General features: G+C 39.9%; 1 protein-coding gene across 3 annotated transcripts; it reads left to right on the top strand.

Annotated features, from left to right (window-relative positions):
• The first annotated feature begins 3,333 nt into the window (after positions 1 to 3,333).
• On the top strand, positions 3,334 to 22,976 carry smad2 (SMAD family member 2). Of its 3 annotated transcripts, none has more exons than XM_034095395.1 (11): positions 3,334 to 3,573; positions 6,345 to 6,789; positions 12,158 to 12,247; positions 12,687 to 12,880; positions 13,131 to 13,265; positions 13,447 to 13,509; positions 13,729 to 13,782; positions 14,025 to 14,237; positions 16,682 to 16,819; positions 18,547 to 18,691; positions 19,206 to 22,976. In XM_034095395.1, the coding sequence occupies exons 2-11, from the start codon at positions 6,533 to 6,535 to the stop codon at positions 19,327 to 19,329; spliced, it is 1,413 nt and encodes a 470-aa protein (XP_033951286.1). In that variant the 5' UTR covers positions 3,334 to 3,573; positions 6,345 to 6,532; the 3' UTR covers positions 19,330 to 22,976. The 3 variants fall into 3 exon arrangements, with proteins under 3 accessions (XP_033951286.1, XP_033951285.1, XP_033951287.1); XM_034095394.1 differs by having other exon boundaries at positions 13,447 to 13,521; XM_034095396.2 differs by lacking the exon at positions 12,158 to 12,247 and having other exon boundaries at positions 13,447 to 13,521.
• Positions 22,977 to 24,917: the final 1,941 nt, after the last annotated feature.

Below are 24,917 nucleotides of genomic sequence, written 5' to 3'. Positions count from 1 at the left end.
TAATCACTAAAAATCTGTGCTGGATCAAATAACTACACTGGCTACATAGGACACACCTCTTTTTATTGCATTGTAATACTCTAAATATCTTATATTAATATTTTTGTATGGGAAAATTAGCATATTGCTTCAAAAACTTCCAGGTCATGTGCCCTAATCACTCAACATCAGTGCTGGATCAAATAACTACACTGGCTGCATAGGACACACCTCTTTTTATTGCATTGTAATACTCTGAATATTTTATATCAATATTTTGATGGAAACATTTGCATATTTCTTAAATAACTTCAAGGTCATGTGACGCAATCACTCAAAATCACTTTCTGAATTGAATACTAGTCTTTACACAATAGTGGTGTAGCCACGAGTTCTAAAACCCGGAAGTGAGTTAGCATTTTAGCACTACGGGTTCCCTCGTCTCAGAGTCAATGGGATTTCTCCATAGGAATGTGGAAAATATCTGGAAATAAGGTCTGTGGTTGACACAAATGTGAGAGACGGTTCACGGTTTGTTCTACGACATTAAATACATCAGCAGTGACCCCACTGGTGATTTTTGAAGAGTTTTCGTGTCTTAAAAACGATGGTTGTTAACAAGTGGCTGAATATGAATACAGAAGTTGTAGAGGACGCTGTACGTCATTACGCCGAACACGTAAACACTCCCGCTAAGTTTGTTTACCCCTGTTCTCCTTGAAAGCAAGTACCTGCGCTCTTGCAAACTGTTAAAACAGACGCTTCAACTAGTACAATTTGAATCTGTATTTTTGAAAATCCAGCTTAAGTTGGCGTGACGTTGAAGTTGTGCGACCCTGCTGTAGTTCGTTTATAGCAGGGGTGGGGAAACCTTTTTCCTCTCGGGGCCATTTCAATTTTTTCAACATCCTCAGAGGGCCGTACAAATGATTGACCTCTGCTCAAAAATACTAAAATCACAACCCATTCATTTCACCTTTCTTTCATGCTGTGCAAAGATAAAGCAACCTCTTAATCCAGATATCTTACCATGACTCGCGCATGCATTCACGTGCATGGTTGAGGCATGACCACCAACACAGAAAGATATGGACACAAGATGTGTGCAAATGTATTTAGTTTCCTGTCCATGTGGGCATGATTTAAGGGGGGGGGACCTAACCTCCTATAGGGGGGTCCGGGGGCACGCTCCCCCGGGAAGATTTTTTTTTTTTTAAATGTTGAAGTTAAAAGCATCAATCTGGTGCACTTTGAGAGCAACATGAAGAGATCTATGGATACATCTCTCAACATCCATATGAAACAGAACTGTAAGCAGATTTTCTTTTTCTTTATGAATATTTTACAAATCACTCCCCTTTTAAACTGTATTCTTGTTTATTACAACTTTTTGTAACTGTCATATAGTATTTTATACCTGTTTACTTTATTCTCTTATTTTTTTAGAACTATAATGATCATATAAAGATGTGCCTTTACCTCACTGGTTGGAGAAAAAGCTTCTTATATTCGTTAGCATAGCTAGCTAACCAGATGTTAATAACAACAAAGTTATTGACTGTATGATCACGTATGACAGATGAGCAGATCGCCACTGGGCTTACAACTAAAGACACAGCCACGCAAAAACTGCTGCATGTATGGCTCCTTATGGGTACTGCAATTTTTGGAAGTGCCGAAGCCGCGTTCTGGTGCTCTCCGTCACAACTGCGTCGTCGTCAGGGGTCGTCAGGTCAGACCCCTGTCAGGCGAGACATATACCACGTGATGACACGTTAGGCTCGTGTTGTGTTCAAGGACCCTGACCTTGGCCAGGAAAAACAGGCACTTGCTTGTTTAATTTTTTGGCGGTCTAGATTTCTTTCATTTTTTTCTTTTTTTGCGTGTGTTTATAAATTACCTCGCCGGAGGTTCCCCACCCCTGGTTTATAGCATAACGTTAGCCTTTTGCTTCTGGCGATTAGATTTATGATTCGTAAATGATAAAAGTAGGGTAGACATGTGGATATTATCCGGCTGAACAAAACGTGCATTTATCAAACAGGTTTGTTTTCCACAGACCTTATTTTGAGGTATTTTCCAAAATCCTATGGAGAAACCTCATCCAGAGAAAACCCTTTTTTGTCGAGGGAACCCATGCGCAGTTTATTTCCAGGTCGGCCTACAAAAATACGTCAGCCATGTACCACTCTATTGACACACCTCTTTATATTGGATTCTAGTACTTCCTCTATTTAATATTAATATTTGTATGGAATATTCCGTTTCTTTTTTCAATGGCTTCTCTGTCAGACCGAATGTCTTCAAATCACTTTTTGAATTATATACTACACAGCTCTTTAGATTGGATTCTAGTACTTCCTCTATTTAATATAAATATTTTAACGGAAAATTCAGTTTATTTTTTCAATAGCTTCTCTGTCATGTGACCGAATGTCTTCAAATCACTTTCTGGTCATCTGGGGTGAAGACTGACGCAGAGTCCGGACTGAAGTGTGTCAAGCAGGTACTGTTAAAAAATAACTTTGATGAGCCCCAGAGCAGAATCCTGCACCGGGTCGGGTTTCCTCGGATACCCGGTGGATAACCCGCAAAAGAGTTGGGTAACGGGCAAAACATACATGTAGGCCTCTATTGAAGCAATATGCTCATTTCCCCATAAGATTATTAATATAAAAATATTTAGAGTATTACAATGCAATTACAATAGGTGTGTCCTATGCAGCAAGCGTAGTTATTTGACCAGGCCCTGATTTTGAGTGATTTGGTTACATGACCTGGAAGTTATTGAAGCAATATGTTAATTTCCCCATACAAAATATTAATATAAAAATATTTAAAGTATTAAAATGCAATACAAATAGGTGTGTTCAACAAATGTATGCTCTAGAGTGGATTTGTTTCATATTCACACGATCGGGAAGCTGTCGATCTATTAAAAAGAACATTGTTCTTGTGTAATTGAAAAGTCATTTGTTGATGGTCCCTAAGTGAAAGCCTCAGCAGGGGAAACTGACGCTGCTGGCTGGTCCGTGAATGTCTGTCGAATATCCAACCTAAAACTAACTTCACCAGTTATCTTGTGTGTCATAATTACCATAGTCTTGGTTGTGTTTTCAAGCTAAATCTTTTCACTTTACGTTCAAGTCCAACGAGTTTTTAAAGAAGGCATTTTCTTGGTTGTATTACATTTTATTCTATTCTATGGACTAACTACATTGTTATGCAATTATAAAAGGATAATGAAGGTACCCACTGATAAACATCACCGACATACCTTCGTACGTGACAACATATAAAAGACATGAGTTCAAGCCAATAGAACACGCGTCTGGCAACAGGTTATCTGCTGAACCCCGGGAAACAGCCAATAGGAAGCGGGAGGAGGCGGGATATGGTGGTGTCGTGCTGCCGTTCATGTTTAGCGTGAAGCGATACATGTTTGGTTGAGCTTTGAATGAGGGGCCATCATCCCGTCGGCTCGGAGGTGGAAAATACAGTTTAAAGTCTCTCTGGATGTGTTTTAAATGAACAAGCAGGCTTTTCTGACAGGTACCTGAGTCACCGTTTGGCACCCCTTCATCTCCTCGTGGGGTGAGTGTGTGTTTAACAAAGAAACCGATATGATTTGTAAGCGACAAAACATGCAACAGAGCTGTTTATTTGTCTGTGACACAAAGTAGCAAGCTTGCTAGCGGATTTTTTTGCACTCTTTTTTGGAGGCGAGGGGAGGAGGAGATATGAGGGGGGCTATCAGTCATTTCGAGACAAAAGAAACCTGCATATTTTCACTGTAGCTCACAGCATATGTCACAAGGGAGTGAAATGAACTCGCTTTTTTTGTAGATTGTCAAAGTCTCCATGCGCTGGCTGTTTAGTTGAATCGCCGCTAGTAGCGTTAGCTTATTCTTAAGCCGTGTGTGTTATGTGTATGGTTTGGGAGAAGAAGTAACCCAAACACACAGTTTCTCACACAAAAAGCAAGACCGTGCAGACAAAATAACGTTGCTTATTTTGCCCACAAGGCCCTGATAACGGTGGTCCAGCATTTTGAGTAGACAAATCGACGACATTGTGGCAACAAGAGCACGTTTTGTGCTTTTTGTTCCTTACATTATGAAGACATTCTGTTCAGTTTGAACGGCTCCCACACACGACATGGTTTTGTCTCTGGGACCCCCTTTTTTGTTGTTTTAGGAGTTTATTCCCCCTTCTTTGTGTATCAACCTTTAGCAAAATGAATAATAATACTCCTTCTTTTATGTTTAGCTACACAATCACTTTTCAATTACCCCAATTAGGGTTCAAACGTAAAGCTTTTAACTTGTGTTTTTCCAGCCTTTTTTGATTCTGGCATCAAAGCCTTCTCCCTGAAGCAGTTAATGGACAGCAGGCTTGAATGTTTTGACAATAAAAAGCAACTGCAGGTAATTAAGATTGTAGTTAATTATTTTCAGGAATCGTGTGAGTCATTCTGGAAGCCATACATACTCTTGCACTAATAGTAAGCAGTCCAAGGGTTAAGCCTGTGAAATTAATTCTTAGAAGGCGCTTGGACTTTCGGCGTAACATGCTAAGAATAGTTATCCATTTCCACCCAGAGAGCTATGTTTAAATATCTGCAACACTGTTTGTTTTATTTAAGTCAATCAAACAATAATCTGCTTTGCTAATACACACACAACACCCTTTTTTTCAAGGATTGAAGGCTTTATTGCCACATGCACAGTAGCTGCAGTGTAGGAATGGCAATGCAAATCTTAATTCCCAAGCTCCTCCAACATTGCAACATAGTTATATAGGACATAAACAATACAACAACAAAAACAAATAATAAAATAAGTGTAGTAGAGTAGAATAGATTAGAATACAATGGTACACAGTGTTTCTTCCTTAGGAGAACCTAAGGTCCATGTTTTCAAATTGGATTTGAGTGTTCAATTAGTGTTCTCTTTATCTTCCTCCTGTATTTGCCATGTCAGAGCATCTGTTTCCTGATAAGTTTAAACAAAAAATGGATCCATGCATTGCTATAAAATAGGATAAGGTTACAAACCAGATCTTGCGTCGGTGCCAATTTCCAACTATTTCCTGTCTGTTGTGGCCACTGAATTCAAAATGTTTAGTTTTTTCAGCACAGTAGCCTTACTAATTTGGATGTAAATCTTTAGATGGTTCACCTGCTCCTGACCTGGGTTTATCACAGTTCGCTCGGCTTTAGTGTTTAGTGTGAGGGGAAACACTGGTTGGTTTCAATATAAGGGTTTACTACAGGATTAGCATAGGATTAGTCCAGATATCGACATAGCTCTGTCACCTCATACTTACATACATTCCTCTCCTCTCTGTAGAAAAGAAGATGCTTTAGTTGAGTTGTTTGACAAAATAAAGAAGCGATACAATGTAGCACAGGGTCATCCACTGCCTGCCATTCGGAGTGAAATCAATAATTATTAAGATACTAAGACTGTTTTCAAATGAGTTTTTGATGAGTTAGTAACTGGCTTTAATAGTCTGGAATATATGGTGATAGATTGCTTGATGATGCGTGATATTTGTCTCACTTTTATCCATTGCTACTTCAACACAAATTGTTTTTGTATAGCAATCATGAAAGTTATCAGAATTGTTACTTTATACGTTCAATACAGGCCTATAAATATAACATTTTATTTAGGTTGAGACTATCCAAGTCATTCTAATTTATTTCTATGTATTTATAATAATAATAATAATAGCGTTGAGGCCTCATGAAACAATGTTATCACAATACGTAAGTCACAATGATGTTTAACGTGTTGTTAAATGCTCACTATTGAGAACGTATATTGCGTTTAAATTACTACTTTGAACATCTGTTTTTTATATCAATTTATACGCGTCTGTATATCAATACTCTAATGCAAAGATTATTTTGTGATAATTATGCTACATAAACCCCCTAATAAATATAGTGACTCAACTCGAGGCATGTATATATCCAAAAAAATGCCATCCTTAAAAATGGTTCTGTTTTTAAAGTACGTAAAAGTTCAAATGGTTTTGCAAGGTGGAAAGATATAACAGCCTAAATATTGTTCTTATGATTGAAAAGCACCAAAGACTATTGCACAATACTAGATTGTAGTTCTTACAGTACGGCATACAGGTCGTACATGGTGGGAGAGGTAGCAGCAGGGGGGCTATGACGGATATCACTCTGGGCAAAGAAAGCTGTTCAGGAGTCTAGATGTGTGGGCATAATTCATGTCATCACTTCAGAAGATAATGTTATGCAATAAGACTTTTAATCTTCCGAACCATCTTACTCTTTGTGTTCACAAATGTTGACGTGTCCTTTCTCTTTCCTCCCCTCTGTTTCTTAGGTTTCTTTAGATGTACTCACCGCACACTTTCCATGTGATGTTTCCCAAGACTCCTCAAGACCAATGCCTTAGTTCTGACTAAAAGAAGTACATAAATAAAAAAACACCTACCTCCCCTCTCCCTTTTCTCTTTACGTCAGATTAAAAGGGGCATCACAACACATTTCAAACACACACACATAGCCACCATGTCCTCCATCCTTCCCTTCACTCCCCCGGTAGTGAAGCGCCTCCTGGGATGGAAGAAGACTCCTACAGGGAGTGGAGGAGCAGGAGGAGGCATCGGAGGAGTAGGGGAACATAACGGAGGAGGGCAGGAGGAGAAGTGGTGTGAGAAGGCCGTGAAGAGCTTGGTGAAGAAGCTGAAGAAGACGGGGCAGCTGGATGAGCTGGAGAAAGCCATCAGCACGCAGAACAGCAACACAAAGTGTGTCACCATACCCAGGTGAGACACACAACCGGTATATCTATCTTCCCTGGCTCTGTTTTTACATGATAATACACGCACAACATGGTCATAGACTGGTTCTGGACCATCGTATTTTTTTACGCCGACCCGAAAGTTGGCATCGCAAGGATTCCCTCGGAAGAAAAGCAATGTGATTTTCCCACTCGATTCAGAACAATGAAAAGCTTTGTGGCCATGGCACTTACACGTTAATGACACTACACTTTTTTTAAGTGCTATAGCATAAATGCAATCCCCAGAAGTATTAGGCTAAAGCTGTAAACAAACAACATCACGCTTGCATGATTCCACGTCAATGTCCCTGCTTAGCTAAAGGCGGATAATGTTTGGCGCAATCTAATTTAGTCACCTGTTAGCAACAACCATTTCTAAGACGCATAGAAGCTTCAGACATTCACACGTTAGCTTTTTTTATCCACAGATCGTATTTCATGCATCTAACCGGAAAGTCATTAAAATAACTGCCTTCAACACGAGGGAAAAGAGCACATTTTCTAACTCATTGCCGGGTTTAGGACTCTTAACTGCACCACTCTATTGTCATAGGAAATGGTAACAACCATGTGTCAAGTTATTTATGTTTAACACACTGTCCAACCCAATCATACACATCATCCGTCTGTTTTGAATTTGACATTTGTTTGTGGTACACGCACAAACAAATGTCAAATTCAAAACAGACGGTTGAACTTTCTCACGAATCTGGAATCTAGGAAGTCATGCTCAGGCACTGGTGAACCACAATGCCATCAGCACAGCGAGGTGTGTGCCAACACACATGAAAGTCAGAAGGAGGGTGACATGCGACCACAGGCTTGCAGGAAGAAAAGTCTTGTGATGCAACAGCAGGTCCACTTCCTCATTCTGTCGGGCCATAGGTTAGCAAGGCAGCAGAAGTGAAACCTGATTGCAGGAAACAGATGTTGCAACACGGGTTGCTACGTTAACTTTATGAACCAGGACTCATTATCTATATGCCTGAAACGTGTGCCTTTCGCTGAAGATCCGGTGGCTTCTACGCCGTGTTTCTTTTTGCAGCTACAAACATTCTGAACCGCCAAACCTTGTACCAGCGTTGTCTTTCATCCCATTATGTTGATTATATAGGTGACACAGCTTATTGGAAGGGGCTAATGATAATAAGTTCAGGGGAATTCTATCATAAGAAATTGACTAAATTACTTGAGAGTTTATCGTAGACTACAACAGTCATGATCGGTCTTAAAATGGTTCTGAATCAGGGGCGGACTGGGACTACAAATCAGCCCGGGACTCTCGACCGGCCCACTTCGGTACCGCCGGCCCACCTCGGTACTGCAAGTAATCACCGCTAGTAAATTGTCAACGGGGTGGGGGGGGTGCTAGTGACTTCTCCGACCGGCCCACCTCGGTGCCGCAAGTAAATACCGCTAGTTAATTGTCGACGGCTGGGTGCTAGTGACTTATCCGACCGGCCCACATCGTCCGGCCGGCCCACTTCAGTACCGGCCCATCGGGATTCGTCCCGAACGTCCCGATGTCCCTGTTCTGAATACATTACAATTGGTACATTTGGAGATGCACTAGTGTCCTTCTGCAAACTCAGTTTGTTTAGATAAAATGGCTTCAATAAAAATGCTCTTCGGTATTGTAGACTTCTAGTAAAAGGCGGATTTGGAATGTGTCTAACTGATGGCATGCAATTTAAGTATAAATGTGGTTTGATTTATGCTGGACATTGGCCACCCCATGTAATAGAGCACTTAGTGCCTCAACCAGTAAAGAACAGAATCAATTAAATCGGTGCACCTGTGGTTGGCAATTAAAGCGAACAAAGAACTGAATGGTTGCATTTCTCAGGCAGTGTTAGGAAACCAAATGTTGAAGTAAGGAAGAAAAAAACACTTCGAATTAATCTGAATGGCTGATGACAGCTTTTCATGACTGTATGCTCTAGAGTCCAGAGCACAAATCAAGGCAAACCCGGTTCTATATATGTATCGCATCTAAGTCTAGGACCTGATACAGGCTGTGGACATAAGAAATGATGAGACAAAGTAAATTGTAAAGTCATTTAATGTAGAGACAGAGTGTCTTTGCCAAGGTTCTCCAGAAGGAGCAAAGCCAAAGTGAAAACAAACAGCTTTTATCCATTTTATCTGTACGCGTCTACATACTCTCTGAAAATGGGACACCTTGACCTTAAAAAGCAACAAACTTAAAAGAAAACAAAGTATTTAGTAGTTTGTATAATGATGTTTTCCTTCTGAAAGAAACGTTGTCCTCCCGTTCTGTTCACTCTTAGCCTGAAGGGTTACAGGTCATGTGTCTCAGTATAGGTTTCTCCTGTGTCGCATGACAATGTACACGAGCCATGTCACCAGACCAGGTGAAACCTTACCATGGCAGAGGTGGAAAAGTCAAGGGGAGCCCCATGAGAAGCATGTGATTAACGTCAATCAACCTCTCTGCAGATTTTATGAGCTTCCCTTCTCCAATTTTCTTTCTAATCTACCCTCTTTTAGTTCCCTTTGATTGACATATTAATAATAGAACAGTGTTCCTGTCGAGAAATTGTATTTTTCTTAAACCCTAAAATCACCTGGAGCTGATGCCCAATTATAATCCAACCCCTAGTGTAGGGTTTAGATTATAAGTGGGTAGGGAAAGGGTGTAGGGACCCGATTGGAATTGGGCTGCAACTCCAACATGGCATAAATGGCTTTGTCTATCACAGAAGAATACGATTGTTGAACGTTTTTATATTTATTTTTACAAAGCCATCTAGGTAAATGTGGTATGCATTTGGTTGGACAACAATGTTAATGTATTTTAATTCCCAGCGTTGTATTGACATGATTCTGCCCCCACTTTGTGAAACAGGTGTTTATCAGAGGTGACAAGAAAGAAAGACAAACAAACAGGTGCAGTGTTAGCAGAGGCGGGGATAATGTCCTGCACGTGTTTATTTTCCTTTAACGTGGAAGGGTTCATTCTCTCGGATTATCGCCAAATCAGGTGCTGGTGTCTTCTGTTACTGGATAGTTTCTCAGCTGTGCACTCAGTACAGATGCTGGCTGAGGTCTTGGAGCTCTAATCACATTGCCAGGCTTCTTAGATTTACACTTTGCAACAACAAGCTACTTTATATGTCTTGGTAACAAAGTAATAGAATTAGGAGTAGCGCGTACCGGAAGTGTTGTGAAGCTCTGTAATTTAAGTATAAAGCAAGGCAATTCTAGAATGACACCAAATGAATAAATTATAACTATTGATCCCAGATGACACTACTGTACATCCCCATATAGGTGGTTATATACTGTACGCTATGCAATATACCTACAATCTGGTGTCAACTGCAGCTGTCTGGGTAAAATGGAAAAAGAGTGCAGAAGCATGTGAAGCTAAAGTGCCGGATGCCAGGCCTCTGAGGAATGTAGGTTAGATAGTCTCTATGAAGTGGTTCTGATAAGGCGATGCTGCTGCTTCTTACACATTTTCTGAAGAACTGCTACCGTCTTCTTGAAAGAAAGCTTTTTTTTTAAGGGTTTGGCCCATTATGTTCCTTTCAACTCAATGAGTCACCAACTTGTTTTGCACTACTTGTTATGTTTGTGCTAATCCAATTGGTGAATCATTGGTATAGAAATAAATGAAACGCATGATCAAGTGTTTCCGCTCACTGTTAAGTGATATTAATTCCATAGGCCGTGATGAAACAGAGATTGTACGTGTTTATCAGATGGTAAAAAAATAGGAATTAGGGAGTGAAGTATGGAAGTGCAGAAACAGTTAAGAGTGCATTGTAACTGTAATTCTTCACAGATTGACGTGGCTTGGTTGAAGTAGCTTCATGTTAGGGGCAACCCCTCAGAGTCCTAGGTCCGGATGCATTACTTGACAGCGCTCAGCAGTTTTCGGGAGATGGCACTCCAGGCCTTTGATGCACAGCTCACTTCCCTTTGAACACAGAAGTAAGGTAGATGAAAGTCTAAGATAAATTGCCTCTTGAAGTTGTCCTTTTTCTTTCTTTCGGTGTGTGACGGAGGATGGCCAGGAGATAGCAGGTGTAGGGCTTTGTAGATTTATTTTTGAGTGGAGGCAAAAATAAACAAGACGGAAGAAGAGTGCAACAGCTCAACGAACAAGTGTAGAGATAGCATGCATGGGCAGCTTTTTGAGTCGTGACGGGAAAAATGTCAATGGCCTCAGAAAGAGATAAACATGTCGTGTTTTTAAAACAGACTAGGTACGAAAATGTTCCCTTTATGTTTAACAAATAATCAACTGATAACTGAACCCCTTTGACTGAGCTTTTTGAGCTTTGATCCACAGTAGTAGATGAGAATCAACAGTCCTACTCAAAAAGCTTTTGATAGGCAGCCAGTGTAAGGATTGTACTGGCGTCCCTTAGGTGAGGAAGGATGTATAGCTGTGTCTGGAGATTAAAGTTGGAGAACTCTGAGTACGCTGATAAGTGTCGAGTTAAAAGGTCTTGTACCGACAGGTCTGGCAATTATCTGTCTCTGATGAGACGGCAAACTTTCCTCTTCTTTGAACATACTGAGAAAACTATGAAGACAATTATCTACAGTTGGAATGAATGTGTTGAACACACACCGGTGTAGACGCATTTGTATCAGTTCTTTCTGTTATCACGTCTCCACATCTTGTATAGTTCATTCAACTTCTTTATTTGCTCATTCACATGTCATCGTTGTGTATCACACTTCTTCATAATTATCTGAAATGTGTATGTTTAGATATTTAGGTATTGAAGGAGCTTATTTAAAGACCTAAAAACTATTAAAGGGGCCCTATTATGCTTTTGGGGTTTTCTGTTTCCTGTTGTGTGTTTATAATAGGTCTTTGTGCACGTACATGGTCTAACATCACAAAGTTCTCTCCACACCCCCCCTATCTGAAACGCCACGATTGGACTCCTTTGTTTTCTTCTGTGCCATAGTTACATCACTATTACTGCTTTTTTCTTTAATGAAGGATATGTAGAGAAAGACAGAGAGTGGTCGAGCTTTAAACCCACCATCTAAAAACATTCAACCACAATTCAATCAGTTTCTACCACTACTTGCATCACCTGATTACACCGCATCTCTGTCTGTCTTTTCATTTGTCACATGATCACCTGTCATCCAGTTAGCGTCTCTTATTAAAAAATACAAGGGTGGATTTTGTATTTCCTTCTTTGTGCCAATAAGAGACCAACTGTACATGTTTGTGATTTCATCCTAATAATTTGGAATGCCTCATGTTTACCATATTTTTTCATATTTTATCCTTTTTCACCTGTCCTGCGTGTGTGTGTGTGCATGTCGTGTGTGTGTGTGTGTGTGTGTGTGTGTAGTAACTGCTCAGATCTATGGGGTCTGGGCTCAGGCCACACGATAGAGCAGTGGGACTCTTCAGGCATGTACGGATACCCTGACCACGGCAGGTGAATATACAAACACACACCCCCAAACACAATGAGTCACTTTACATCTTGTCATTCATTCATTCATCACCTGTCTTTCTGTAATGTGTGCAGTATCACACACTCACCTGTATTGCCATTTTTAATCATTTTAATCATGGAAAGACTTTGAGACTAATCCTTTTTTAATTGCAACTCATAATACAACCTTATTATTGCTTATACTGTAATGATGCCTCATAGATCTTGCAGACATGCAATTATTGAGCTGTATTGTATGTGGCAATATCCAAAATCTATGACATCAAACACGAGTGGCGTTCACTGACTAAGCAGATGAACTGGCGGTATTGGTGACTTATAACATCACAACGAGTTTTAATTGTGATTTCCATAAGGTTGAGTTATGGCCTGGTCACACTTCTGAGCGTATAGCTGTCCTCTCTACCGATCTTCTCAGGTCACTGGACGGGCGTCTCCAGGTGTCCCACCGCAAGGGCCTGCCCCACGTCATCTACTGCCGCCTGTGGAGATGGCCCGACCTGCACAGCCACCACGAGCTGAGGGCCATCGACTCCTGCCAGTTCGCCTTCAACCTCAAAAAGGACGAAGTGTGTGTCAACCCCTACCACTACCAGAGAGTGGAGACGCCTGGTAATGCTCCTTGAGAAGTCTGTGTCTCTGCTAGCTTGAAATATTGAAGAAAACTTGTCAGGCACCTAAAAGAGTTTCCTTATCCCAAACTTTCCTTAGTACAATTGGTTAAACGACATAGCTGAAGAAGCAGAATGTTGTCTCGTGAGCACACTTCTCTAGCGGAAAAAAAGCGAATTTAGACATAAAATGTAGGTTTGTGTAGCAAAATCCAATGTGCTCGGTAAGTGACACATCCTTATCTCTCCAGTGCTGCCCCCCGTGTTGGTACCGCGCCACACGGAGATCCTGACGGAGCTTCCTCCTCTAGACGACTTCACAAACTCCATCCCCGAAAACACCAACTTCCCTGCCGGCATAGACCCTCCTAATAACTATATACCAGGTCTGTATGCAGGATTATTTTTCTTTTTGTATTCACTTCTTATACTAGCTGCCATATAAACCAACTAAATTAGAATCCAATATGTGATTAAAGGTAAGATTGCCAGCCCGAGACCTCAGTCTGTTTGCCTCAGTTTTAGCTGTATTCTTATTGCTTGTTTGTTATGTTTTCTTTTTGGCAGAGACTCCTCCACCGGGCTACATCAGTGAAGATGGAGAGAACAGCGACCAACAGATGAATCAAAGTATGGAATCAGGTAGACTGAGTTGTGTGTTAGTGTACATGCTGCTTGATTTAAATCAACAAACAAAACTTGTATTTCTTTGTGCTGACAAACGTACGTCATTGCAGCAGTGAACATAAATACAACAAGCGGTAGCAGTGACATTAAACGGCACTATTTGCACATCAAGTGTAATACAGATGAATGGTAAATGACTTTCTTCTCTTTATTTTCTCCCAGGTTCACCAGCAGAAATGTCACCCGGCGTCCTGTCACCTGTCAGTAATGCCATGGGTAAGACTGCTCTATATCAGTTTTCTAATGGAGTGGATGAATAGCTCTGGAAAGTCCTTTATTTGTGAGAAATTGTAGAGCCTAGCTAGTTCTAATAGAGGGAAATCATTGCCATTTGTCATATTGAAACGTGATTTTTAAAATCCAGAAATGGAGGCCTGAAAAAGCTATGAAATGTACGAACTAAAACAGTCTTAGTTTTTGACATGTACAAATGTCCCCTTCTTGATTCTGTTTTTCAGACCTTCAGCCGGTTACCTACAGCGAGCCAGCATTCTGGTGCTCGATAGCGTACTACGAGCTGAACCAGCGGGTGGGGGAGACGTTCCACGCCTCGCAGCCGTCTCTGACAGTCGACGGCTTCACCGACCCCTCCAACTCTGAACGCTTCTGCCTCGGGCTGCTCAGCAACGTCAACCGGAACGCAACTGTTGAAATGACAAGAAGACATATAGGTACAAACACACTTCTACACACCAACGCACTGTATCGATAATTATATACACTAGGGATGTGCATCTCCATCACTGAGGCCGATGCGATGCGCATCTCGATACGTTGCCACGATACGATACATTAACGATACATTTGAAACACCAGGCGATGCGATACGATTCACCCCTGTTGCGATACAGTTCGATACGATTTGATTCAACATTATGCGATTCGGTGCGATTCAACACTATGCAAACATAATGATACTTCAATATGGTACGACAGAGGATTTTTGTTTTATTCCTTATATGCAGCAAATCATACATTAACAAAAAAGTGCTTTACATATTTGGTACTGCACATCCCATCATGCCGTTTATTTTTGTACCTTTAAAAGCTCTCCAGAGTAGGCTACAGTACAATTGTATAACACCTCACAGTTAAACAATGTAAGGATGCATTGCTCATGATTAACAATGTGCAAATAACAGCTACCATAGTGCAATGCCCATAAAGCTGCCAGCCTGATGTGCTTAACACTCATTCATAGGCTAACTCACCAGTGGCCGTCACAGGCTGCTGTAAACTAAACACCACTCTCTCTGACAGAACACCTCACTAACTTTCAGGTTTATCTTTTCAGCCGCAGACCCCTTGTCGCCTCTTTATGTGCGTCGCTAAGTTCCTCGTACTACTTGTGTACTTTAAAGTGGCTCGGCATCGTTAACAATTTGCGAGCGATTTTTCAAGTTGACCGTCTGTAGTATATAGTGCCGCGCACATATACCATCAGGACGTTACTGATGGGGTGCGGCTGCGGAGTGATACTGTGTGTATGCAAGCCCGCATCTAGGACGGATCTATGTATCATGGCTGTAGACCTGTTAAGTAATAAAGATACCTCATACAAAGGTCTACGGATATTTGAATTGTATGTTTTTTTGTTTAATGCCTTTGTTTTATGTTGAAACTTGTTGTGTGCCGTGTTGGTCAGGACTCCCTGGAAGAAGAGATCTTGTATCTCAATGGGACATTCCTGGATAAATAAAGGATAAATAAAAAAAATACCTTATTACTCTCCATGACCTGCGGTCAACTATATAGCATAAAGGATTATTACACCGTCTTTCTTGAACAATCCGAAGTGTTGCTAAACGTTTGATTTGTAGGTATTTTTCGGTGCGCTGTGTTTCTCTTTCTCCTCAACTTCCGTGTGTGTTGATAACTGAGACTATCGGCCTCCGTAGTGGCGAAGCAAATATCAAAGATCGTCTCTGCTGAGCGTTGACAAGATGAGGGGATTTTATATGAATGAATCGGTTTTTTACCGATGCAAAGACGCTACGCAATCGATGCATCGCGAGTTCAACCCGGTTCAACCCAAACTGTAGCCGATGTGCACTCTTTCAACCGGTGCACTCGCATCTTGAACGTTTATGCCGGTGCACCGATGCGAATCGGTGAATCTTAACATCTCTAATATACACAGATCAGTTGCCGTTATAATCAGCAGCGAACCGCTTCGACACGTGTATTTCGGTTTATTCACGGCATTCTTTTTGTTATTCTACAGTATTGAACCCGATTTGTGTTCTTTGAAATTGAAAAGGATATTGCATTGTGTGTGTTACTTTCGTTGCAGTTGTATATGTCTTAAGTGTAATTTGGCTTGGCTTTCTATTTTGTATGGACATGCTTTTATTATGAAGGAGAGTTAGCGCAGTTGACAGGAAGTTGTTGTTGCTATGGAAACAACGTGACGGAGATTAATGGAGAAAAAGTAATGTCTACATATAAAGACGGAGAAAGTAAACAATAAAGTGTATGGTTAAGTGTTAGCACCCCCCGAAGAGGCACAAGCTCTTACGTTGATATTGGAGATTTCAATAAATAAAAAAATAAAAACGAAAAAAATTGAAACCCGAATAGTACTCAAACTAACGAATATTCGGGTACAGCCATGACTATACTGCTAAATAAACATGATATCATCTGAGGTACTTATTCTTTATAATTTGGCTTTTGCGTTATATGAAAAATATATATTTTGGCTTTTTTCCAGCAATATACAAATAAATAAGAAAAGTACAATAATAAAACAATACATTCAATTAATAAACATATTTGCTGTTGTATTTATTTTATATTAAATAAATAATAATATTAATAAACAAAACATTTAAAAAAATAAACGATTAATTGAACAGTTATTATAATAAAAACAAACAGTAAATACATAATTTATTGTATACAGAAATATATATTAAAATAATTGGTAATTTCAATAATTTAAAAACATTCTGCATAAATAAATAATATTTACATGTGACATGTTCAAAAGGTTTAACAGTGAGTTAAAAAGCTGGTTAATAAGAAACTATACTATCCTGTCATATTTTTCTTAACATCCCTTTCTTTCCGTCCCTTTTTATCTTTGCTGATCTCCCTCTCCATCCCTCTGCAGGTCGAGGTGTGAGGTTGTATTACATCGGGGGGGAAGTGTTCGCAGAGTGCCTCAGCGACAGCGCCATCTTCGTCCAAAGTCCAAACTGCAACCAGCGATACGGCTGGCACCCGGCCACCGTCTGCAAGATCCCACCAGGTCTATAACATGCTGAGCGTTAATGTCCAAGGCTGTTTACATTTTCAAAAAATATTCCACAAAATAGTTTTGCTGATGGAGGATGTGTTTTTGGACCACTCAATCTAAATTGAGCGGACTTATTTCTGCAATTATGACCGCACATATGACTGCACATTGTCCCTTGATCAGAGCGTCCTTAACAACAGTCTGCTATTGGAAAAGAGGCCGATTGCTCAATTTTCGAATTGACGAATCAGAATGGAGTATTCAAAAAGCCATTTAATGATAGGAAGAGAAACATGACCTTTTATCAACGGATAACCTTTATGATAAAAATCGCCTGATGTTGATGGAGTAAAGCCACCCCCCACACCCATCCCCACGATGGGGGATGGGTGTTTTTACACACACACACACACACACACACACACACACACACACACACACACACACACACACACACACACACACACACACACACACACACACACACACACACACACACACACACACACACACACACACACACACACACACACACACACACACACACACACACACACACACACACACACACACACACACACACACACTTACTTGCCTGTGTAACATTGAACACTTAATTCTCGGCCAAATAAGCAGCCTGAACAGTATCATTAGCGAGTCACAGAACAGTACTCAGAGGATCTCGAAGATGTTCAGGGGTCGGGACTCCGCAGTCTGCTGGAGAATAATCACCCATCATGCATCACACCCACACATCAAAAGTAATCGGTTGTTTGCTTTTGTTATGTTAACAGAAAGTTTGAAAAACATTGTCGCAAACTGAAGATGCACAACTTTGAACTAATTGCGATCATTTTGACTGATATTGCGATAAGATTCACGACATCGGAGAATTTTTGTATCATTATCATTGAAATATATATGAATATGATCATGTTGTGAATTTTAAAGAGATCTGTACCAAAACAAATGTGTTAAGTCTGTCCTACACAATTTCTAGGCTGGGATATCTCTACAGCTACACAGTACTTTATTATACATGTTAAAGGTGGGGTAGGTCATTTTGGAGAAACCAGCTCGAGTGCGCTAGAATTTGAAAATACACAGCCGGAAAAAATCTGCCACTTCCTTACAGAGCCCCTCCTCCAACACACACAAACGTGCACATGCCCAATGAGGGCACGAGATAAGTTTGTGCACAGATGGAAAGCTGACAGGCAGGTAGGCCATCCAGTTATTTTAGCCGGGCCTGCTGGTACTGGTACTACAGTATTACGGCTTCCACAGATGACATTTTTTTTATGGATTTTTTGTCAAAGCACTTAAGATATTCATTGCTATCGGGATGTTAAGAGCATTCCATGGAATATAACAAAAAGTGTATCTCGAGCTGGTTTCTCAAACTTGTCTACCCCACCTTTTCATTAAACACATATTTAACTTTTAACACATATCATTTTTCTTGCCATTTGAATATTGCACGAGAACAATTTGTCATTTCGATACAATGTTGCTTAATTGTGCAGTGCTTTCAAATATACATCTGACACATATTTGAACGATTAAACCTACTACACTTTATCAGGTAATGAATCCTTGAAGTTCGTCCATAATTGTCCCATTTAGTTGTTTTTCTGTCCCTTATTTCCTTATCAAGATGGAGAAAGGTGTTCTCTATCTGAATGCCTCCTCTAAAATAGATGCTTTATTCCTTTTGTTTTATCCTTCTCTGTTATCAGGCTGTAATCTGAAGATCTTTAACAACCAGGAGTTTGCTGCACTGCTGGCTCAGTCGGTCAATCAGGGCTTCGAGGCGGTCTACCAACTCACCAGGATGTGCACCATCAGGATGAGCTTCGTCAAGGGCTGGGGAGCAGAGTACAGGTACATGAGCTACGATCTAGAAGAAGAAGATGGACTTTTATTGATCCCCCGAGGGGGAAATTCAGTTTTCCACTCTGTTAATATACATGCACATGCATTATTATACAGGTCAGGTACATACAAATACACACAGTTCTAGTCGTGCACACATGCACTTTTTGTTGTACAAATACACAGTTATATTCACACATGCACATGCAATTGAGAGGATCCAGAGCGGAGAGGCAGCCCGTCTAGCCGGCGTCAGTGAGCAGTTTGGGGTTCGGTGCCTTGCTCAAGGGCACCTCGACAGTGGCCCATGAGGGGAACTGGCTCCTCTCTAGTTCCAGTCCGCACTCCGTATTTTGGTCCCATCTACTCTGCATGTTTAACATCTCTATTGCATTCCTCAGTGTGTTGTACAAATGCTGCTTGTGCTGTTATTAACATTCTAATCATGAAAGGCCCATAACTCCTCACATGCTGTAACAATGTGTGATTTCACTTCACCCTTATTATGTATTTTCCCCTGCAGACGCCAGACGGTCACCAGCACTCCCTGTTGGATCGAGCTGCATCTCAACGGCCCCCTCCAGTGGTTAGATAAGGTCCTGACCCAGATGGGCTCCCCGTCAGTGCGCTGCTCCAGTATGTCCTAAACGGGGGCCAAACCCATCTGACATTTCACAACATTTTAACTGACGCACCAACATTTAGAAAAACAAGGATTACACAACGGACCTGGATGTTGGGATGATGACATCGCCAATAGTGGAACAATGATGTCACAATGGGCCCGGTCACCTTTGGCTCTGATGGATTCATGTAAGGATTACATTCCAGTAATTATGGACCTAATAATTGAAGTCTCCCTGCAATATCAAATAGACAAGAGTGATGTCATATTGGACCGTTCATATTTTTGGGATTTGACTGAGGCTCTGATCCAGAAAGAGCTTTACTGTCCCGCAGCAGCTGTTTTGGATTTTCAGCATGTGATCTTCTAGCTTCAGGGGCAGTCTGTACCACCACTAGACCACCTTACAGCTTCACTACCTAGCGACGACAGCACAACTTGGATTCAGCATTAAGACCTCTGTTTACACAACAGTAGTACTGCCACTCAAAGCTCACGTTCAACCAAAGTCCGCTCCAACACCTTACGTTTTATTCTCGGCGATCAAGCGCTTATTCCAGGGTTTTATTCTCGGTGACCAAACTTCTACTCCAGTTTTTACTCTAGAACTTCCTGCTTTTCTCCTTATCAATCCCATGTTGTCGTGATCACAGACCTTCAGCTCTGAAAGTGGTGAGGGAGCACGATGAAGTCTTTATTAGTACGACATCGACTCTCTTCACATGTTCAATGCAAACACATTATGCACTGCAACACATACAGACGCCACTCTATTTGCTCTCTTTTGACATGACGACAGATCGTTCGCTTACGTCTGTGTGTGACTGGTCCTATTAAAGTGTGCCGTGGAGGAGATGTTTGGATCAGAGTTGAAACGGTTGCGAGTCGGCATTGATGACTGGAATGTGTAAAATAATAGGTTCTTAGGGCGTGTCCCTTCTCTTGAACTTCATACAATCTTTGAACTTAATTTCAGACGGTAATATCTACGGAGTTTGCCCCCTTCTGGTAGTTGAGGCCCAAAATGTTCTTTGTTTCCACCATGCACGCTTTAACTTTTACAATTATTTCATCTTGTTTATGAGAGAGATGTATGTTGGATTTGGAAACTAGGACAATGTCGCCCCCTGCTGTCTAAAAATGAAAATAAGTCCCTTCACTTAGGTTTCACTGATGTAGACATCGCCCGAGTCTTCCTTGGATTGATTCCATTATTTAGACGATACGAATATAAGCCCTGCAGTGTGGGATTTAAAAAAAATGGCCGCCCCTTTACTGTACTTGCACTGCCCCAAATTATGCACATTTGAAAGTTGCCTTTTGATGTAAAATACAGCAAGATATGCTTTGCACAGATGGGAATGTGGAAAAAAAAGCCCAATTGACAATTACAAAAGATATCTTCCATATTTTAAGAACGTTCCCTTTTGAGAGTTTCCCCCCGTATATTGTTATTATTGGATTATTAAAGAGAATTCATTTGATTCTATTAAAATGTCTCGCCCCGATTTTAAAAAGCCAGCTCCATGGGTATTTTAGAGTCCAAATCGTATGAGCTTTCAGTATTTGACGAGTTAGTTGTACTGCACAGCTATTATTTTCTTGACACATTCTTTAACTACTTTTTTGTATTTCATGTATTTTTTATATATGAATATATTTAAAATCTTCAAAGCTTTCTTCCCTTTTATTAGAATTCAATATTTTTTTAGAATATGCCCTCAGTTTGAAATGATCACAGCTTGATGACGAAGTATGTAGCATAGGATGTAACACGTTCACTGTATTTACCACAATGTTGTGACTGAGAGGCCCAGTCATCATCAGTACAATCCATGTTTTTCCCTCAAAATCATTCGGCTGCTAAAATGGCGAAAGTAATTGGTCGATTTTGTAGTAATCGGCTGTTAGAACTGGTTAAAAAAGGTTGATTTCTTGCCTTTACTTTGTCTTTCCCAAATTACGACAGTGCTGTCCCAAAGACTGAATTTATGTATTTACAATTTTTCCCTTACACTGCTTATCCACTAAACCTCATCGGTAATGAAAAACACATAGCTCCAATTTTCAACTTTACCAGCTTGATCTTAATATTTTAACTGGCCAATTTCCTTTTTGGGGTTGGTCAAAATGGCGAGTTACAAATCGATACCTTTGTTCAAAGCCATACAAACAAAATGTCAGCCTTTTTTTTTGTATTGTTTTAATTAGGATTTATTCCAGCAGCTACTATGCAGTACTATTTGCCAGCATCAAAGCTCTGACTTTGGAAAGTAAATGTGTTGAATTTATCTACTTTAGCAACACAGGACATTTCAGTACACGGTGTGAAAGCTGCTGCCAATCTCCACATGTTCATTCTCATGTTCAAAATCCCATTTACGGCTGATTCTGCGCAACGTAGATTTTTCATCCGGATACATTAGCAGATATTTAGCATGAACAAAGGGATTGTGAGTGTGCTTGCCCCAAAATCTTGGTGCATACTGTCACAGTCCAGATTAAACAACAACAGTGGTCTAAGTTCACTGCAAAGTATTGCCAATGTGCACACATTCCTATGTTTTAAATTTCATTTCTCACTGCTGCAACATGTGGGAGAAATGTAGATTATAAAAATATGCTGTAGTGTATTTGATCATTCAATGACTGGAATAACAATCCTGGTGTTTAATCGTTCCATTTGTCAGCAGCCTGCAGATACTTTATGATGCTAGATTTGGATTTGAGATGACATCCACTCCTACAGAACATAAGCACTTGGACCAAACAGATAGATTGACACTTTTTTAAAAGGAACACCTTTCTGCAAATGCTTCTTTAGGAAAACCATTTTCTTCATTCATCAAGCTTGTTTTTTATAGTCACTTGTAGCCAGAATGAGAGCAGCCAAATTAAATGATGTAATGTTCTGTCTGTCCTTTCCTGTCTTTTGCTGGTCTGTTTTTCATTTTGTTCACTTATTCGAGATAACTGGAATTTGCAGAGGTCTGTACACATACAAAGACAAAACGGTGTTATCTTTAAGGTTGTCTTATCATTGCTAACCCACATGTTTGTTCTATGCAGTGACCTCAATGTTCGGAGTGTGTAGTCAAACACATTCCTCTGTAATTTGTATTTTCTGATGGCTAGACACGCCGTTTTATGCATATTGCCAGGGTCCAGTAAAAGCCTTTGTATCAACTTTTTGTTTTGTTTTCTTCAAATGCGTGCCACCCAACGTTTCACCCTAAAACAAACAAGATGTTCTCTTTTTCTGAGAGTTCTGTTTTGGAGATAAGGTTTCATTTAGACTCCATCAAAGGTTCACATTCCTATTTACAGGTAACATATTGTATTTTTCTTTTCTTATTGTGATGACAATTGTGTATCCCCAAACAAGCCTCCTTTCTTTTGAATTTCATAACGACAATGTGGCTTTTTGGAGAAAGTGAAGTTTCTACATGTCACTGGTGATGTTATTGTAAAGTTGTACTTTTATTTGACCATACATGCTTTTTCGTTTTCTTGCTATCAACGGAGCATTTTTCCATTAGAACACAAGCCCTTAGGATTTCTGTCTTCTTCAAACACTGATGACTATCTTCATAGCTTTCCAACTATTCTACATATACAGACAACTTCTTACAGTGTACACTAATAAAGCTGTTTTAATTCAACTGAAAATGGTGTCTTGTGTTGCATTTCTGAATAGTTTTTTTGTGATGGGCAATATAATATATCATTTACAAAGCATATATATATATAACTGCAGAAGACACATACACCCATTATTAGCAGTAGTGGAACATGTATTGATATATTGTACTTACTGTTGTCAAAGTCCTTCACTGAGAATAGTACCAAACTGTATAAAGTATTCATGATGCTGGAAAATGTCACCTGCATTTATTTTACCGTTATATATTGCTACTGCATTTATCAATAATAACCATGTTTCTGTTTTAGCACACTTTTACTCTTTTATATGCTGTGGTATGCATGCCTACTCAAACTGCTAACTATATCATTATAATAAGTATGTAGTGTGAAAAGCACAATATTTATATCTGTAATGCAGGCTAGGCTAATGGAGTAGAAGTGTGAAGTAGCAGAAAAAGGAAATACTCCAAATCACGAATTAATATAAATTGTTCTAAAGCACAGTACTTTAATATATGTACTTGGATACATTTCACCACCGATGCAAGACTAGGTCCTATGTCTGGAAATTGACATCCTTGTTTACATTTATCTTGTTTTAATTTTTCATCGGACAATGCAAACAGCTATGAAGTAGATTACATAACATAAAAACACTACATTGGATTTAAAATATCAGTTCACGTCTAAACGTATCCTAATCTAAATGTGTTTATGTCACTGAATGTTTGGCCGTATGGTAGGCTCAGAGCCCTAGAGATACTAATATTATTATCTATATTATTATCGATATTATCTCTCTCGGGCTCTGGGTAGGCTGTGTCAGATTGACCAATAGCGGGCAGGTAGAGGCGGGGCTAATCAATTAATTGGCTGAGCAGGAACCAGGTGTGTAAGAAGAAGGTGAGCGCATTTTTCGCGGTTTTTTTTAGCTGACATTTGGAGAAAGTTAGCTGGGAGCCATTGCTAGAACTGTTTAGTGTCTACACCCCGAACTGTCTGCTCATGTAAATTCCTTGTTATTTTGTTCTTGTGTACACCATTTTGACCGGCTGCTATTTGGGGTCCTGGTAACTGCTAACACTTGAGGTAAGCCCAAAACAAAATTCAACAAAATATGACTTCAGAAAAGTTACAATATCATTATTTCATTTGCAAATACACTATATACGGTTATTATAGCTTCCTTCACAAAGCTGTATTTTATCCACTTGAGCTTAGTAGCCCTAGCTCGTACCTCTCATGTTATAGCAAATGTAAGTTAGCATGTATACAGGCTATGTTATACATGTAGCACAAACAGAGGCTATATGACTTGAAGTGAGTCCGTACTCATTTTGATTGCACACATTAAAAGTACGTGGCAGGACTTCATATACAATTATGTTATAACACATAAGGCAGAAGTAAGTTGTTACAACAGTATTATTATTGCATTTCAGCACGCCTCTCTATTTTTGGTGTACAGAAAAACATTGTCCACTAAACATGCCTGTGCCTTTCTATATTTACTTGCAAGAGAGATGCACAACCAACAATTAAAACCATTACTTTTTCTTTTCGTTTGTAACAAAAAGTAAGATTCAAAATATGCAATTGAATGCGTTTTATTTATCAGCTTAAATAAATAAAAGATGAGACTTAATTTGTGTTATTGGCGCTTTATGTAATGCAATCAAACGGCCAGTAGAGGGAGGTAGACTCACATTAATGATGGACCCCTGAGTGATGAAGTTGTCTATTCATCAAGTTGCACCTGTCTCTATTGTTTGTTAGTATTCATTCCACAAAATGTCTGTTATCCTGTTTTTTTTATAGATATGGTTCATTTTATTTCAAGAGATGTATATGTCTTTTTGCATCACACTCCTTCTGATGCAGATACATTTGAAATATTATAACTTGTAATTAAAAAGTCCTTTCAAAATTATTTTCAACCATAAACTGTTAGGTTTTCTAAGTTGC

Source organism: Pseudochaenichthys georgianus, chromosome 12 (genome assembly GCF_902827115.2).
Source record: "Pseudochaenichthys georgianus chromosome 12, fPseGeo1.2, whole genome shotgun sequence".
Taxonomy (NCBI): domain Eukaryota; kingdom Metazoa; phylum Chordata; class Actinopteri; order Perciformes; family Channichthyidae; genus Pseudochaenichthys; species Pseudochaenichthys georgianus.
Note: the sequence above shows the minus strand (reverse complement) of the source record. Positions and strands in the feature narration are given on the sequence as shown.

Bases quoted from the DNA above. Each gene is read 5' to 3' on its own strand.
- smad2 (XM_034095394.1), top strand. From the start codon at position 6,533: ATGTCCTCCATCCTTCCCTTCACTCCCCCGGTAGTGAAGCGCCTCCTG. The intron at 12,248-12,686 runs GTGAATATACAA...CGATCTTCTCAG, and splicing joins GGATACCCTGACCACGGCAG to GTCACTGGACGGGCGTCTCC. The intron at 18,692-19,205 runs GTACATGAGCTA...TTTCCCCTGCAG, and splicing joins GGCTGGGGAGCAGAGTACAG to ACGCCAGACGGTCACCAGCA.